The 15163-nt window shown below is 50.6% G+C and overlaps 7 protein-coding genes across 7 annotated transcripts; 3 read left to right on the forward strand and 4 right to left on the reverse strand.

Annotated features, from left to right (window-relative positions):
• Positions 1-396: 396 nt before the first annotated feature.
• IAR55_004918 (uncharacterized protein) lies at positions 397-2407 on the reverse strand (the record flags this gene model as incomplete). Its single annotated transcript, XM_066948012.1, has 7 exons — positions 397-504; positions 572-656; positions 747-891; positions 974-1168; positions 1237-1444; positions 1541-2101; positions 2174-2407. 7 exons carry the CDS (start codon positions 2405-2407, stop codon positions 397-399), a joined length of 1536 nt encoding a protein of 511 aa, XP_066801471.1.
• A 180-nt stretch (positions 2408-2587) lies between these two features.
• IAR55_004919 (uncharacterized protein) lies at positions 2588-5208 on the reverse strand (the record flags this gene model as incomplete). The annotated part of the gene is made up of 8 exons (XM_066948013.1): positions 2588-2724; positions 2797-2927; positions 3010-3141; positions 3225-3296; positions 3420-3944; positions 3996-4199; positions 4277-4566; positions 4696-5208. The coding sequence occupies 8 exons, from the start codon at positions 5206-5208 to the stop codon at positions 2588-2590; spliced, it is 2004 nt and encodes a 667-aa protein (XP_066801472.1).
• A 499-nt stretch (positions 5209-5707) lies between these two features.
• IAR55_004920 (uncharacterized protein) lies at positions 5708-6038 on the forward strand (the record flags this gene model as incomplete). The annotated part of the gene is made up of 2 exons (XM_066948014.1): positions 5708-5917; positions 5997-6038. 2 exons carry the CDS (start codon positions 5708-5710, stop codon positions 6036-6038), a joined length of 252 nt encoding a protein of 83 aa, XP_066801473.1.
• A 151-nt stretch (positions 6039-6189) lies between these two features.
• On the reverse strand, positions 6190-8642 carry IAR55_004921 (uncharacterized protein; the record flags this gene model as incomplete). Its single annotated transcript, XM_066948015.1, has 11 exons — positions 6190-6321; positions 6383-6585; positions 6692-6960; positions 7040-7127; positions 7204-7289; positions 7410-7573; positions 7685-7844; positions 7942-7967; positions 8036-8101; positions 8247-8501; positions 8616-8642. The coding sequence occupies 11 exons, from the start codon at positions 8640-8642 to the stop codon at positions 6190-6192; spliced, it is 1476 nt and encodes a 491-aa protein (XP_066801474.1).
• Positions 8643-10249: 1607 nt separating this feature from the next.
• On the forward strand, positions 10250-11787 carry IAR55_004922 (uncharacterized protein; the record flags this gene model as incomplete). Its single annotated transcript, XM_066948016.1, has 9 exons — positions 10250-10354; positions 10427-10444; positions 10511-10537; positions 10626-10721; positions 10872-11016; positions 11128-11307; positions 11369-11465; positions 11524-11585; positions 11642-11787. 9 exons carry the CDS (start codon positions 10250-10252, stop codon positions 11785-11787), a joined length of 876 nt encoding a protein of 291 aa, XP_066801475.1.
• A 589-nt stretch (positions 11788-12376) lies between these two features.
• On the reverse strand, positions 12377-12754 carry IAR55_004923 (uncharacterized protein; the record flags this gene model as incomplete). Its single annotated transcript, XM_066948017.1, has 1 exon — positions 12377-12754. The coding sequence occupies one exon, from the start codon at positions 12752-12754 to the stop codon at positions 12377-12379; it is 378 nt and encodes a 125-aa protein (XP_066801476.1).
• A 1034-nt stretch (positions 12755-13788) lies between these two features.
• Positions 13789-15139, forward strand: IAR55_004924 (nucleoside diphosphate kinase; the record flags this gene model as incomplete). The annotated part of the gene is made up of 8 exons (XM_066948018.1): positions 13789-13823; positions 14144-14210; positions 14365-14397; positions 14483-14549; positions 14621-14760; positions 14851-14857; positions 14940-14994; positions 15085-15139. 8 exons carry the CDS (start codon positions 13789-13791, stop codon positions 15137-15139), a joined length of 459 nt encoding a protein of 152 aa, XP_066801477.1.
• Positions 15140-15163: the final 24 nt, after the last annotated feature.

Here is a 15163-nt window from a genome sequence, read left to right on the forward strand (position 1 = left end):
GATGTCGATGTGATGGTATGGTACGACAGCTAGCTGTGCGATGTGACTCCTTCATGTTTCAGCATCCCACACCACACCACACGGGTTGAAAGATAGTATGTCGCCCAGGTCCAAAAGCCAGGTCTATCGAGCAGACAAGCAGCTTGCGAGAATCACCTGTCCATCTCTCTCGTCCATACGTTCCACATAGCGGATCAACGCTGATATCCAGACTGAGAATTGACCAATAAACCAACACCAAGCATGACGGACTTCCAAGTCATTCATACTTCTTGTATCTGATGAACGAACGCACCAAAACACGACGTAAAGTACAACACCCAAAACAAAAACATGACACCGGAGATCTTCTTCTCGCTTCATCGCTCTCTTGATTCCTCGACGGTTCTTCCAGAACTAATCTGCAATCTCGGCGACGTAGATGAACTTGGCGAGATACATCAGACCGGCGGTGATCTCGTCTGCCGTCGGTCGGATGAGGGAAGGTGGGAGCATGAAGCCGTACTGCGAAGTAGATACGATTAGCTGCCGCCGCAGAGGTGGAAGATGGAGAGCAAACAGAGATGCTTACTGTACCGGTATCTCTCAGTTCAGCAGAGTATGACCACCGGATGTCGGTCACGCCGTATGCAAAGTCGATAGCATCACCGGGAGCACTGATGCAACAGTGAATCAGTCATCCAGTCTGACCTTTTTCCGGAGAACGTCGCAATACCGCCGGACGACCTGAAAACATTGATGCTCACCGATAAGTCAGATCACATGCTTGACCAGCTTCATAACCCTCTCCTTGCTTCGTCCTCATGGCTTTGGCTACACCCAATCCGGCTTCCATTAACATTTCTGCATCGATTGGGAAGTCTTCACACGAGTGCGCAAAGGGGAACATGACTGGAATAATGATCGACATCGATTAGCGCGTCGCTCACTATCTGGATACGCATTGCCACGCTGAGACGACGATCTCACTCACAGAGCTGACCGTAACTGTGCAGATCCACGAAAGCGCGCACTTTGGTACCTCTTTCAGTGCCGTTGCCGAGATAGTATGCCATCGCTTGCGTCTCATAAGCCTCGAAAGACTCTTTACCGGGATACGAATCGGAACATGCGCTGACAGATTTAGGGTATCGCCATTTGTATCCCCAATTCGAGTTGAGGTCGATCCCTGATTTCATCATCCTCGAGTCAGGACAGTAGTGCTTGAGTGAAAGCGGCATGCGAGTCTTTACTCACCAACGCAAGACTTGCTTCCTACCTCTTGTCTGTTCTTTCTCCACATCCTACTGTGTTCACGACTGTAGGTATATCCGTCTGGATTGAGGAGAGGCACGACGGTGAAAGTGAATGATTGAAGGAGGAGGGCCGCGTCGGATGAAGGGTCGGACAGCGCGTTAAGGATGAGAGAGTGAACGAAGTAGAATGCTGAGGAGGGTCCGACCCACTGTTCGGACCGAGAAGAATTTCAGTCAACCAATTGTGTGTTGTTGGCTACCCAGTGATGGACCAGACACATCACGGATCACAAAACCTAGCTCACCTCTCTGCCGTGTTGACCGCTTTGAACCACGAACTCCCTCTCTACCCCATCTGCAATTCCCCCCTTCCTCCTGCTCGGACCGTCTGCCAACTTGGTCTTGATCGTCTCATCCTTGACCATCTTGGCACTCCAACCTTTTATCTTCCTCCCTTCCCAAGTCTTCCCAATCTCAAAGCTCTCTACCTCGATCCCCTTGATCCCATCAAAGGTCTCCACCAGCTTATCGCCAAACTTGTAGAGATCCTGGACGGGATGATACGTGTCGTGAAATGGTGTGTCGATGGTGGTCAAGTTGAATGGATCCTGTTTGTTCTTCCCATTCTTAGATTTCATCAACGATGACGACGATGATGATGATGATGATGATGATGAGGTTGGAGTATCGTTCTCGTCGTTGTTGTTGGATGTTGAGTCGACGAGTGATTGAAGATCATTGATGAACGGTTCAAACGTTGTTGCTGGGTGAAGATAGGTATGGAGAAGGTCGTTCGGCGTAGTACTTGAATCGAGACGGACATCGATCGTAGTCGATGTGACGTGCCATATATCCATACCAGATGTCTAAGCCACACCACCCCACACCGTCAGCTATTGTCTGCCTTTGTTGACCGAACAAAAGATAAGGATACACACCTCAAAGACCTCCATTACCGCCCCTCGTCGCGCCATATCATGATCACCAAGCCTCACTCGCCAGACCTTCTCCCCCTCATACCTTTGTACACCGCCTGAGACAGGATGGTCTCCTACAGCTGGGCTTCCCATCGCAAGAGGAGATTGGACATCACGAGAGCCTCGTGGACTGGCGAAGGTGGGGATGATCAGAGAGGAAAGAAAGAGGATGGAGAGAGTATGGACTCGTCTCATGGCTGGCGGGCTGATGTACGATGATGACTACTCGTCCGCTGGACCCGGTAGTTGTGTGATTGTGCCACTGGAACTGGAGCCACTCGATTGGGCGATGTCAGAACCGAATGAGTGAGAGAAACGGGCGAGCTGAATGAGACGACACAGCGAGAAGTGGTGTGAGATGATATCTTTCCGCCATCACACAGAGCCCAGCCAGTTGACGAGTTTGCCGGTTGTGAGGTTGTGCCTGACACGTGAGACTGCTCGTGTGACCGGATTATGACTCTCTCGCTCTCCTCCGGGTGTGATTTGTGCGACCTCATCTGCCATGCATCCTGCGATAAGAGTATACAAACTGTCTGTAGTTCTACAGGGTTATGGACAAGGGCAATGACGATATCGCCTACGTTTGCGCGCTCTTGAAGGGACTGTCCTCTTCGATGACCACTTCTGCGCTTCCATCCTCGCTCTACCAGCTTCCAGGAGACTGGCATATGACCAGGTGAGGTCTCTTGCTCCACGGGGCTGGCCATCGACTCTGCGATGTCAGACATTTCTACGTTAGCGACTGACATACACACGTATATGCCATATGTATGACGAGTCCACAGCAGACTCACCGTCCAATTTGCTCGCTCATCCTCCCATCGTGCTTCTCCGCGTACCTCCGCGCGATCGCCATGAAGTTATCTGCCACCTCTCCGAGCCTCCTGAGAGCCTCTTCGAATCTGTGATCCCTTTGAAGCCAGAGGCTGCCTTGGGTGACCCCAATATTAGTGGCTCTAGACGAAGCGAGGAGATCTGACCAGAATGGCGCGGTGAGGTTTGTGATCACGAGCTCTCCTTGACGGGCAAAGTGGCTTGAGCAAGATACAGCGCGTGTGCGGTGGAGTATGTGCACAAGTACCTGGTGCGCAGTGTCAGCGCACTCCAACCCAGGCCTGGACTCGATCGTTAAGGATTGATGGCGGTGATCCGCGTCGTGGGTCCAACGTTGAGGGGGGGGGGGCGACTCATGGCCTGGTCTCACCAAGGATTCGCTTCACTCGTTCCCACGCCGTCGTATATGTCTTCATTGTATTTCCTCAATGCCCATCCGTCTGTCCACGCTCGACCTTTGTTGATACCATACATGTCGTCAAATGACTTGATGTACATCCGCAAACTCGCCAAGACGTCCGGATCTGTGAGTGCAAAATCCGGTACAGAGGCGTTCGTCTTTTCAGGCCTTCTCTGAGTGTAAGATCTGTTGCCCGCATAAATCACCGAGAGCGGAATGGAACAGTCCAGCCATTCTCTTTGAGGGAGCTTCAGATGTGAAGCGCCGGAGAGAGAGGATGAGTCTTCCACAATAGGTTTATAAGCGTCGTGATTCAAAGTGGAGAGCCAGTAACCATGCTTGTCGATCCAGAAGTCCGGTAGACTCTTCTCGATCAAGTCAGCCTGACGCTTGTAGTAATCGGCAGCGCCTGTGCCATCAAAACGGGAGGCCAGTCGAGTGCCAGCTTGGAGAGCTCGCAAAGAGACGAGTAGAGTGAAAAGGTGGTGTCCATCTCTACGAAGGATCTTCAGGAAAGAGACATAATTTAGAGCATGGCCCACTCACACCTCTTCCCAAAGATCGAACCCACCCTTCCACCAATCATGAGCGACCTCTTCCAGATCATTCTTGATCACCATACCCGGAACTTTCATCTGGTCAGACCGATGAAGGTGTTCTCTGACATACTGCATATCGAGTGGTAAAGCGCGATCAAGGAGGTAGTTCGCATAAGGAATCATCGCCAAAGCCCGCAGAGCTGGACCATCTCTAAACTCAAGATGAGCGTGATCAGGCATCAGGCAATGATTGTTACTCTTCGTACCCTGTCGTCTCCTTTCACTCACCTCTGTGGTCGCCCCCAATTTCCCTCAAAAGCCGTGCCATCGACCTCATATTTCTGTTCGTTCAACCCTCCGTCCATCAGACTGCCAGAAGGTGTCTTGACAAGCTGCAAACTGGCCTGAGAAGCTACATAACCTTGTATCAGCGACTCGTACAGTACCTTTGTGGCGTTGTCTTTGACCTCGCCATCGCCGGCTGTTGGGGACGATGAAGGGGGACTGAGATAGGAGGATGGGAGGAAGAAGGGGAGTAAGGAGGAGATGGTGAGTGCCGAATCGCGAGTCCAAGTGTACTGTGAGTGAATCGTCAGTAACAGCCAGACAACCCAAAAGACAGCGCAGGGGGGGTATGCATAATCTGCAGGTAGATAACAGTTGAATGGGGACAACGTGGTATCAGAAAGAACGGTACCGGAACTCACAAAATAGTCAAGTAAGTCGTGCCGTTCACCTCTACTCGGACTTGCTATGACAAGGCCATCTTCTGCCCCAGCCACTGGCCCGATATTGAGCAATATCCGGGATTCTGCCAACTCCATCTCCGCGGCGATCCAAGTACCCAATCCATCTTTGAGCTCCACCGGCGGTCGGGAAAGTACTGTGTATAGCCATGTGATTGATAAGACGATGAGAGCTAGGCCGATCATCTTCATCGGCCAAGAGAGAATGCTTCGATCTCGGTCTACCAAGGGCGATGCAGTGATGGACAGCGGTTTACCTCGGGAATATTGAGACCGAATCCTGCGTGGAAATCCATTGTAGGTGTAGGATCCTGACAGTTTGTTCAGATTCTCATTCTCGTCCTCCTCTCCCCTGGTCGCTCTTCCCCCTCTTCCGAGCCCCGTGGACCGATTGGTATGATCCACATGATGGTGCAGTAATGGAATCTGAGCAGAATCGGTAGGTCCATGTCGGATGCTCGACATGGAGGACATTTTCTTTCAAAGGCCTGCTTCAGACGATTGATGCGAGAATGGAGATCATAGAGACCAGCAGGCTGAGGGATAATGCACCCAGACGTCTTCTGCATGAAATGAAAGATGATGATGACAGTATGTAGCATTGTTCAGATACCTTACTCCAGTACTGTTCAACATCTTCAGAGACAACACCTCCAATCCGGCAGAACGAATACCCCGGCCCTTCCACGTGTGGAAATGTGTGGGGACTCCACAGCTCATGACGTCGTATAAGTCAGTCAACTTGTCTACTCACTGCTCGATTCTCGATGGTCGATCTCCTGTCAGTTCGTACGAGGTAATACGTAACATCTACCACAAGCATTCTTGCTCTTTCTCCCTTCTCTCTCCCCCTCGCAATCCCACCTACCGTGTATTCAACCCAAAAAAGATGTCAGCCCAAGGACAAGGTATGTTTCTCCCTCCATATACACTTGTCCCTTTCGCAACCCATTTATAGACAAGATCATCCGCGATGTTGTCTCCCTTCCGAGCCCTTGTCACTCGTCCTCCTCGTCCCTCTTTGGGACATAGTAGTAGTGTCTTTACCGGCAGGAGCACGATCCGTAGTCGGTCAAGATCGTTGACGGATATCGCTACAGATCCCAAACTCGCTGCTCCCTCGGAGGACTTGACTCCAGAGGCTAAGGAGGCCGAACCTGATGCTGGTGAGGCTGCCAAGGAGGTGGGTGATCCCTTGTTGATTTCATGGATCGTGGGCGGGGAAAACGTGTCGTGGTTGCTGATTCCAATCCTTCGGCTAGATGGAGGACAAAGGTCAGGACGTCTTGCCCACTATAACATGATCGTGAATCACACAACCAGCTCGAAGGGTCGTCGGAAGTCTACAAATGGAGGGAAGAGGACAGACCACCACAATGCATATCATGACGTGATCGACAAAACAAGCACTTCTTTCGACAATCTTCATGCAGTTGACGAACTCGCTTGACTGGCTCATGAACCCCTTCCATCACAATCCATCACATCTTCTCCTTCCTCCACAAACCTCTTCCTTTCACGTCTCCAAGGCTCCCACACGTCTCCGTACTTCTTCAACAATCTCCCAAGTTCAGCTCGTTGTTCCATCTGAAAGTTCAACAGCCTCTCATGAGTTTCCTTCAATGATACCACTTGAATTGAAACTTACAATAACCGCTGGCACTTCTTCACCATTCCCTACTCCCCAGACATCGTTGAACATTTCGCCGAGTTTCGGCTTCGGTAGTCTCTCAGCTCGTCCAAAGGCTCTCATCACATCATTCTTATTCTTAGAAAGCAACTTTTTCTCTTCTTCCTCACTCCACCATTTCTTGGTCACCAAGAATGCTCGGAACCTATGTATAGGATTGTCTGCAACCAGAGTGCAGATCAGCATCTTCTCTGTCCATTCTGTGTCACAGCATATCCGATCGAGTATGACCTTTGTCATTCTCATCATACCACATCGCCCACTCACCTACAACATTCCACTCCTTGACCTCCTCTATTGGTCGATACATACTAGAATCATCACTCGTGGAATGGTGTCCAACCCTATACGTCATGGCCTCAACGAGCACACCCTTCTTGCCTTCTACCGCTCTTCTTCTCGCTTCCCGCACAGCAGACAAGACAGCCAATGCATCGTTGCCATCTACTCGAATCGTGTCGAGACCGTATGCTGGGCCACGAGAGGCGATACCGTCACCCGCGTACTGATCGATGATTGGCGTGGAAATGGCGAAGCTAAAAAGAATCGTGGTCACTCGGCCGATAAGTTTTGACAGGGATGGCTGGCGTGAATGGTAACGTCGGCTTCGCTTACCCGTTGTTTCTGCAAAACCATATACAAGGTCCTCCAAGCACAGAGTTCATCCCGAGTGCTGCGTGAAAGTCACCTTCGCTCGCCGCTCCTGCACATGAGCAGGGCTCTCGTCAGCACGAACTACTTCACCTTCTCTTTCAGATAGAAACAGCATGCACACTTACCGTCACCGAAATAGCAAATCACACAATCGCCTTGTCGATCCTCGTCTAGTTTGAGCGCATACGCTGCACCAGCTGCTTGTGGCATTCTAGCGTCGACGGGGGGAGTTAGCAGGTTGAAGATTGTCATCGGACGCGACGTCTTCGCCGATCTACGTTTTCTTTCTTCTGTGGAGGTTTCTGGTCCTCCGACGGAGAGCGGCACTCACTGGGTAGCCAGTGGACTAGTGATCGTATGAAATCCAAGTTCTGGAGCCGAATAATGCACAGGCATCATCCTTCCTTTCGTGCCTTTATCCTCGACATTACCGAAACATTGAGCCATGAGAGAATCAAGTGTGAAACCACGGTGTATAAGAGCTGCTGACTCTCGCTATTATATGAAATGAGAAGTGATCAAGTCAGCGGCCCCTTGGCAGGGTATGACTAATCTGAGTGGCGACGATCACTTCAAGGGCGGGAGGAGGGATGTAACTGGCCTCACATATTGTCCGAACATCTCGTCCCCTTCCGACATCGCTGCAGAGCTTCCTACGATTGCAGCTTCCTCTCCTGCGCATTGCATGTAGAACGATATCCTCCCTTGCCTTTGTGATTGATACAGCACGTTGTCGACGATAGGGATCAGCGTCATGGTGCGATACCTAGGATACAAAGAGATGGTGTCAGCGACGACAATTGCGAGGCACAAATATCGTAGGACAGTGAATTCAACAGTGTATGAATGGCCATGCTACTGACATCGCAATGGCTTCTTCTTGGGTGATCTGTGAGCACACACGGAAATTCAGATTATCGTGTCTTTCGACCGAGCGAAGCTTCCTCGGGGACATACCTCCGGTACACGAGTACCTTTGACCAGATGACCTTCTTCATCTAACACTCTATACGTGGGTATCGTCTGTCCGTCGCGGAAGTCAGCTCATGCTCTTTGTGGACTGACGACCGGATGGTCCGGCTCGCTGTGATTCTCCGAGGATATACGCAAGGCTCAAGAGTCTCCCTATCTCCAGGGTTCTTCACCAGATTACGGAAACCTCACTCACCTTGGCAACAGCGTTGAACCATCCCATCTCACTCGACCACCAACTTTCATGAGTACCTCTCCTCAACGGACTACTCATCCGCCCCGCTCTCGCCTGTCTTTCCGCCTGGCTCCCTGAAACATACAGGGGTCTCTCTCTGTCATCTGTTCCAGAAGTGGGTGTTGTGAAAGTCGGCAAAGGTGTGGGGTTCGGGAGAGGGGTTGAGGTGGTCGTGGTGTGATGAGTTCGAGGGACGTCGGGTGGTGGGCCTGTTATCTGTATTAGTAGAGTTCAGGTGAGCGTGAACCTCGCCACACGGGGCGATGATGCTGAGATGAGTAGTGGAACTGATGAGGACATATGTGTACGGTGGTATGAGACAGCACTCACCAGTGACCGTGAGTCAACAATTGTCATTCGGCGACTGGTGCTTGTTGTAAATCGTGACGATAGTCCACGCACCACCCGCACTGACATTATGACAATCGCTTCACCGAGTGTGGTAGATCAATGCTTCACCAAGTGTGGTGGACTCAATGAAAGAGATCCATAGTAGTGAAGAGATGCATCTTCATGTCCAATCCGCCTCATCGCCCACCTCGACTGACCATTTGTTGTCTCTTTGCCTGTTGATCACCAGGTCAACGTCCTTTCTATATAACGAGGTCACGTTCTCATCATCATTATTGAATTCTCTTCCCAGTTCCGGTCCGAGCTGATAATGGACAATTTGTCGGAGCCCGCCGCCATTCTTGTCCTGGTCACAGTCACGTGATTTACGATTGCGTTTTTCCTCGTTGTTTGTCGATCATCATGTTTTACCTATGACGCAAATGTAAAGTTTATTTTCTCTTCTTGAAGAGGACTACTTTTGGCACTACGTCAATCTGATCATCTAGCTTGCGGGGGGTGTTTCTGACCTGATTCTAAAAAGGGGATGATGATGATGATGTCTCGATTGCATAAATGAGGGAAAGGGAGGACGCAAGGCAATACAGTAGTTTCGCGTAGGAAGATGGGAAATACTCTGTGTTTGCGAGATGATTTCGCACCTGAACTCGGAGTGAACAACACCTTTCCCTCCGATCTGCAGGCATAATACTCTCTCTCTCTCTCTGTGTCCGGATGGCCCACACACATGTAATAAGCTTTCGTTTGATCTGCGTACTTGTCACACCCTGCCGTCATCATCGTCACCGTTACCGCTTTCTAGCTTTCCACCCTGTCGTACACTTTATCTCTTGGCTGTCGGAACCGGTCTCACCGGAGGGGTTGTAGGTGCACAGTGGTAGCAGTGTATCAAACGTCGTACAGCCATTGCGTTAATGCTTGTCAGATCATGACTTGTCAGCGAAGACAACTTGGAGTCACTTGAATTTGTCTCGCTACGCTCTTCCTAAATGCCTGATCTGCATTGGGTTGCATGCAATCAAAATCGAAATCGAAATGTCTGGTGTGATCGCCCCTGCCGCGTTACATCTGCCTCTGCGCTCTGCGTCAACTTGTGAGAAAAAGAGGAGGTTAAGGGAATTTAAGCCTCGTTGGAACCAGGTTAAGACCCTTTTTGGTTTCAACCTGCAGTGACTTTCATCAATAATAATGAAGCAATGACGACAAGTCGGAATGGGTGGGGCACAAAAGGGAAAGCAAACTGCACACCGTCATACCTCACGATCTGTTTCCTTTCGGCTGGGAAAACCTGAACCTGATCTGGAAGATGAGTCTATGGATTGATCATGATCTGACGGAGTGCTACTACTATTTTTGGTAGGACAGTGATGGAATGGAGTAGATGGACCAAACGCGAACTCTATGACATAGAGTGGATCTCTGTGGGTTTCACTCGGAAAGGGTAAAAAGAGGTTCCCGTCTTTCTGTGTCTGTGCACATATGATACCTGCTCTGGGTTTTCAAAGTTCACGTATATAATCCCCCTCCTTCTACGTTCTACAATTCACGACGGATCGCACTTGTCATCTTCCGCCAAGCATCAGAGAGTTGTTCTTCACCGACCAATCGCCACCATGAAACGACCTTTTTCCAGCGTCAACTCCACTTCCGAGAAGGGATCGTCCAAACCCAAGCAGGGCTTGTTTGCGGACATCAAGAATGATCTCATCGCGATGGTCGTGAGTGACAAACTTACCTCGCATCGAGCAAGTGACAATTGCACTTTATTGACAATATCTACTTGTCTACAGGGAGAGTTTGTCGGAACCGTGCGTTTGTGCTCGTGATATCTTGTAATCGACATCTCATACTGACTGTCTCTCGATACTTATCAGATCCTCTTCCTTCTTTTCGCCCTTGGTGTAAGTTCCCTCATGCCCCTTCCGGCTGTACCTGAGGCACCCACCTACCGTTGAATCGAATTCATCGAACTGATCGAACCGCTTGCAGGCCGTTCAAACTGTCGCCTCCAACTTGAGCAGTAACGAAAGCGGAAGTGCGTCTGCGGGAACCCAGGGTGGTGGTGATGCCGCTGTCAAGCTTTTCGTGAGTTCCAGCTGTCTAACACCTCTTCAACATCACCGTGTGTATTTGGTCTGTCGGGGCGGTGGCAGGACAGTCGTGGCTTTTCCGCATTCCTAGAACCTCACATGACCATTGTGGACATCTGCTGATGATGCATGTCCCGCTGCACAGGCGTACTACTACATTTCAGCCGCGTTCGGTCTCTCCCTCTTCGCCACCGCGTCGGTGTTCTACCGATTCACAGGAAGTATCTTCAACCCCAATGTCTCCTTGGCATTATTCTTGATCGGTGCTATCAAGCCCGTCCGATTCATCCGTGAGTCTCACTCTCATCGAAATCTCCTCCGTTCCCTCACGTGTTCTGAGTCGATCTTGAGATTCCTCCCGGCATGTCGTACTGACTTTTGGGTTGCTTTTCCTTGTTCAGTCGTATCTACCGCACAAATGGTTGGAGCCATTGTCGCCAGTGCTATCCTTGCTGGTCTTACCCCTGGATCTCTCGCTGTCAACGTTGGTCTTGGACTCCAGACTAGCAGGACTCAAGGTCTCTTCATTGAGATGTTCACCACTGCCGCCCTGGTCATTAGTGTCTTGATGTTAGCTGCTGGTAAGTTCTGCTACCAATGCGTGTACCCGGTCTCTGGCTTACAACCTTTCCCCGTATTCAGAGAAGCACAACCTTACTCCTTTCGCTCCTCTGGGATTCGGCTTCACCCTCTTCGTCGTCATGCTCTTCTCTACTGCCTTCACTGGAGGTGCTGTCAAGTGAGTACTCTGTCTTCGGACCTTTTGGACTCCTTTGCTGACCGCTCCGATTATCTAGCACCGCTCGTGCTTTCGGTCCCGCTTGTATCCAAGGATTCCAGAACTACCACTGGATTTACTGTGAGCGCACAGTCGTGACCTTTCTCATAGCCATTATGCTGACTTTCTCGCTCCAGGGGTTGGTCCTACACTCGGCTCCTTGCTTGCCACTGGGTTCTACATGTTCCTCAAATCCGTTCACTACTGGAGGATCACCCCGGGACAAGACTCGACCAACGAGAGCGACTCTCCGGACGTTGCTACAGGTGATAGCAACGTCTAATCCACTTGTCCGAGTCAAGTGACCATACCCTTTTTCCAGATACATCTCCCTCGCGGATGGATTCGACACGGTCATTCATCTTTGCATACAGGCCTTAAGCCACAGGTTACTCGGGATCGATCGGTCTCATTTATACATGTAATGTAGCATTTAGTCTCATATTTCTTCTTACTTTAGACTTGATCTATCAAATTAACACCGTAGTGATGACATACATATCCTCATCCCCATCGTGCATGGCTGCAGTATAATCTTCGTCGTATCATCAACATAAAGACGACATGATCGAAAGTAGTGTCAAACATATTTAAAATATGGTACAACTTGATAACGCATGGTGTTAGAGGTAACATCTAATACAGCTCGTAAAAGTGTCGTTCGTATACAACTCTGCGCGAAGTAAACCATCCTTAAGCTTTCCTGCACAACGATGTCTCCTCTCAGTTATCAGTCCTTCCAATCTCTCCTTCCTACAATCTTGTATAATCTCGGAGCGAAACTCCCTGTCACTTGGCACGGACCAACTCCCTCATCTCCGAATCTTTCCTTTCAGACCCACCTCATCTCCCCTCTGCTGGACAAGGACAGATCAATGAGGACCACCCGGCCATCGTCCCCCACCTTCCCCCTTGCCCAATCTCCATCCGCCAAACACCACCACCCCAAGCACGATCAACACCAGCACGGCCACCACGATCGGATAAAACGTCTTCCCCCTATTCAACTGTTGAGGAGGTAAGAGTGGTTGTCGTTCGAGATCCGACGGAGAGCTGACGTCTGGTGCTCGTCGAGCAGAGAAGCGGATGGGTGAGCTGGGCGAAGGTGATTCGGGTAGAGGTTGAGATTGAGATTGAGATTGAGATTGAGGTTGGGGGAGTTGTGCAGGAGAATGAGTCGAGGAAGGTAAGAAGACGGCAGAAGAGGAACGGGAAGTCGGGTGAGGTCCTGGTGTAAATTTGACGGACATGGTGCAGTGTCTCTGCCTATCGTGAACCGTGAGCAGGTCGAGTGCCGGGTCGGGAGGGTTGATACGGTATAGTCAAGTATAGTATAATACGGTATAGTATAGTATAGTATAGTATAGTATAGTATATTATATTGCGGTCAATGGGCGTGGGTGCTTCGTCGTTATCGTTCAGCTGCTTATGAGCAGATCCGTTCGGTTCGTGTTGAACTTCTGAAACGGTTGGTCGTCGAAGTTTGCCGGCGAGACGAGATCGGAACGGTTGTGTCGTAACTATCTCGAAGCGATTGATGTGGACTTTTAAGAGGGTGTATTCGGACTAAAGGGGCAATCGCCCGACCCGTCTCCGGATGTGTCTCGATCGATATGGGGTTGACTGATCCCCACGTTGGGAGTAGTGGCGAGGGATCAGTGGTTCAGTGACGCCCGGATCTGAGTGCTGATTGCGTTCTACGATGTGGCTTCGTGAGGCTTCGAGAGTGAGTCCAAAGGCGGACTGGTGGTTGTCCAAGCTTCTGTTTGAGCGGATCACACGAGTTGTTTTGAGCTACCAATCATGCATTGCTCTCCACACCTGCAACAAACGGTTTTAAAACGATTCATGATCGTCCACCCCCGCAATCTCACTCCGTGCCTTGGTCCTTCGTCACCCCCCGCAAAACCGCAATCGCGCGCTACCCTCACTGTCAACTGATTAAGAAACGATGCCACATCTTCACCGGCCGTGTAACTCCGATGACCAGTACGCAACGCCTTTTGACATAACGCCGACTAGGCGTGTTGTTGGTGTCTTTAATCATGTATCCCACTTTGGTGATGTCATATTGATCCCGCGCCGAACCGACTTTTTGCTCTTTTGTTGGCGGTGCATCGCGTGGGGAGGGCATTGGGAATGAGTGAATTTCGTTCGGGATTGGCGAAATAGCGAGTAAATGGGCTGAAACGTTCTTTCCTCGTCCACCTTATTGTCTTTCAGCTTTTTGTTCTGTCTTTCCATCTATTCTCACCGAGCAAAGAACCAGCAAACATCGTTCAGAATGTCCACCACTGAGCAGACTTACATCATGATCAAGTGCGTACAGATCCTCCTCTTTCTTCCTCGTCCAAATTCCTCAGCATATCCCATCTCATCTCATCTGATCTGGACTCGCGGGCTCGGTGTGGTCGTCCAACGTGAGACGGCAGCGAGAAGGGTCGATTACAGCGAGCTGACTCAACGACCCATCTTTCACCTCTTCTGTACACTTTCTCACTCCATGTCTTTCATCTCCCTCGCCCTCGCATCTCACTTGCTACCTCGGCTACTTCAACTTTACTTTCATCTACATCTCTTCTTTTTCTCATCACTCCTTCCCCTCAATCTCGCGCTTGGACCGTCCTTCACCTGTTCAGGCCCGACGGTGTCCAGCGAGGACTCGTCGGCGACATCATCGCCCGATTCGAGAAGCGAGGCTTCAAGGTGAGTAAGCCTGGCGTTCAACCCCACCTCGCTATCGAGAGATACATACGAGACCATCTCCATGCCTCGTCAACCGCACAGGACCTCGTGTCGTGTCGCAGTCAGATCACACAGCCTTGCTGACTCTCCTCCGAATTTCGCTCCCTATAAATAGCTCGTCGCCCTCAAGTTGGCCACTCCCACCAAGGTATGTCTCCCCTACAAGCTTGCTTTACTTCATTTGTCTCGTGTAGAATCCGCTGGAGCTGACGTCGGGCCTGCTGTTTTTATAGGAGCACCTTGAGAAGCACTACGCCGACCTCTCTTCCAAGGGTTTCTTCCCCCGTCTCATTGAGTACAGTATGTACACCGGGCCATCTATGTCTCTGTCAGATGATCTGATCACGTTCTCATCACCTGTTCCCTCGCAGTGATGTCCGGCCCTGTCGTCTGCATGGTCTGGGAGGGTCTCGATGCCGTCAAGACCGGTCGAGTCATGCTCGGTGCTACCAATCCCCTCGCCTCTGCTCCCGGTACTATCAGGGGTGACTACGCGCTCCAAGTCGGCATGGTGAGTTTCAATCTGGAACCTTCTGATCAGATTCCATCGGGCTGGAATCGAGACTTGTTCTTTTGCTAACAATCAAATGTATCCTTTCAGAACGTCTGTGAGTATCCTTCTGCCGACCTGACTGTGATGGGCTCCGCCTCAACAAAATCAAAGACCAAGATCGCTGACAAACACCCTAGGCCACGGTTCCGACTCTGTTGAGAACGGTCAGAAGGAGGTTGAGCTTTGGTTCCCGTGAGTTGACTCGTCCAATGCATCCTTCTTCATCTCTCGTCATCGGGAAAGCAATAGTGGATATCTCTGACGGGATTGTTTGCTTCTCAGCGAGGGTATCAACCAGTACAAGCTCGCTGCTCAGGCTTGGATCTACGAGGCTTAAGCGGTTCTCTCCCTCACGAGTAGC

Source organism: Kwoniella newhampshirensis, chromosome 9 (genome assembly GCF_039105145.1).
Source record: "Kwoniella newhampshirensis strain CBS 13917 chromosome 9, whole genome shotgun sequence".
NCBI classification, from domain to species: Eukaryota; Fungi; Basidiomycota; class Tremellomycetes; order Tremellales; family Cryptococcaceae; genus Kwoniella; species Kwoniella newhampshirensis.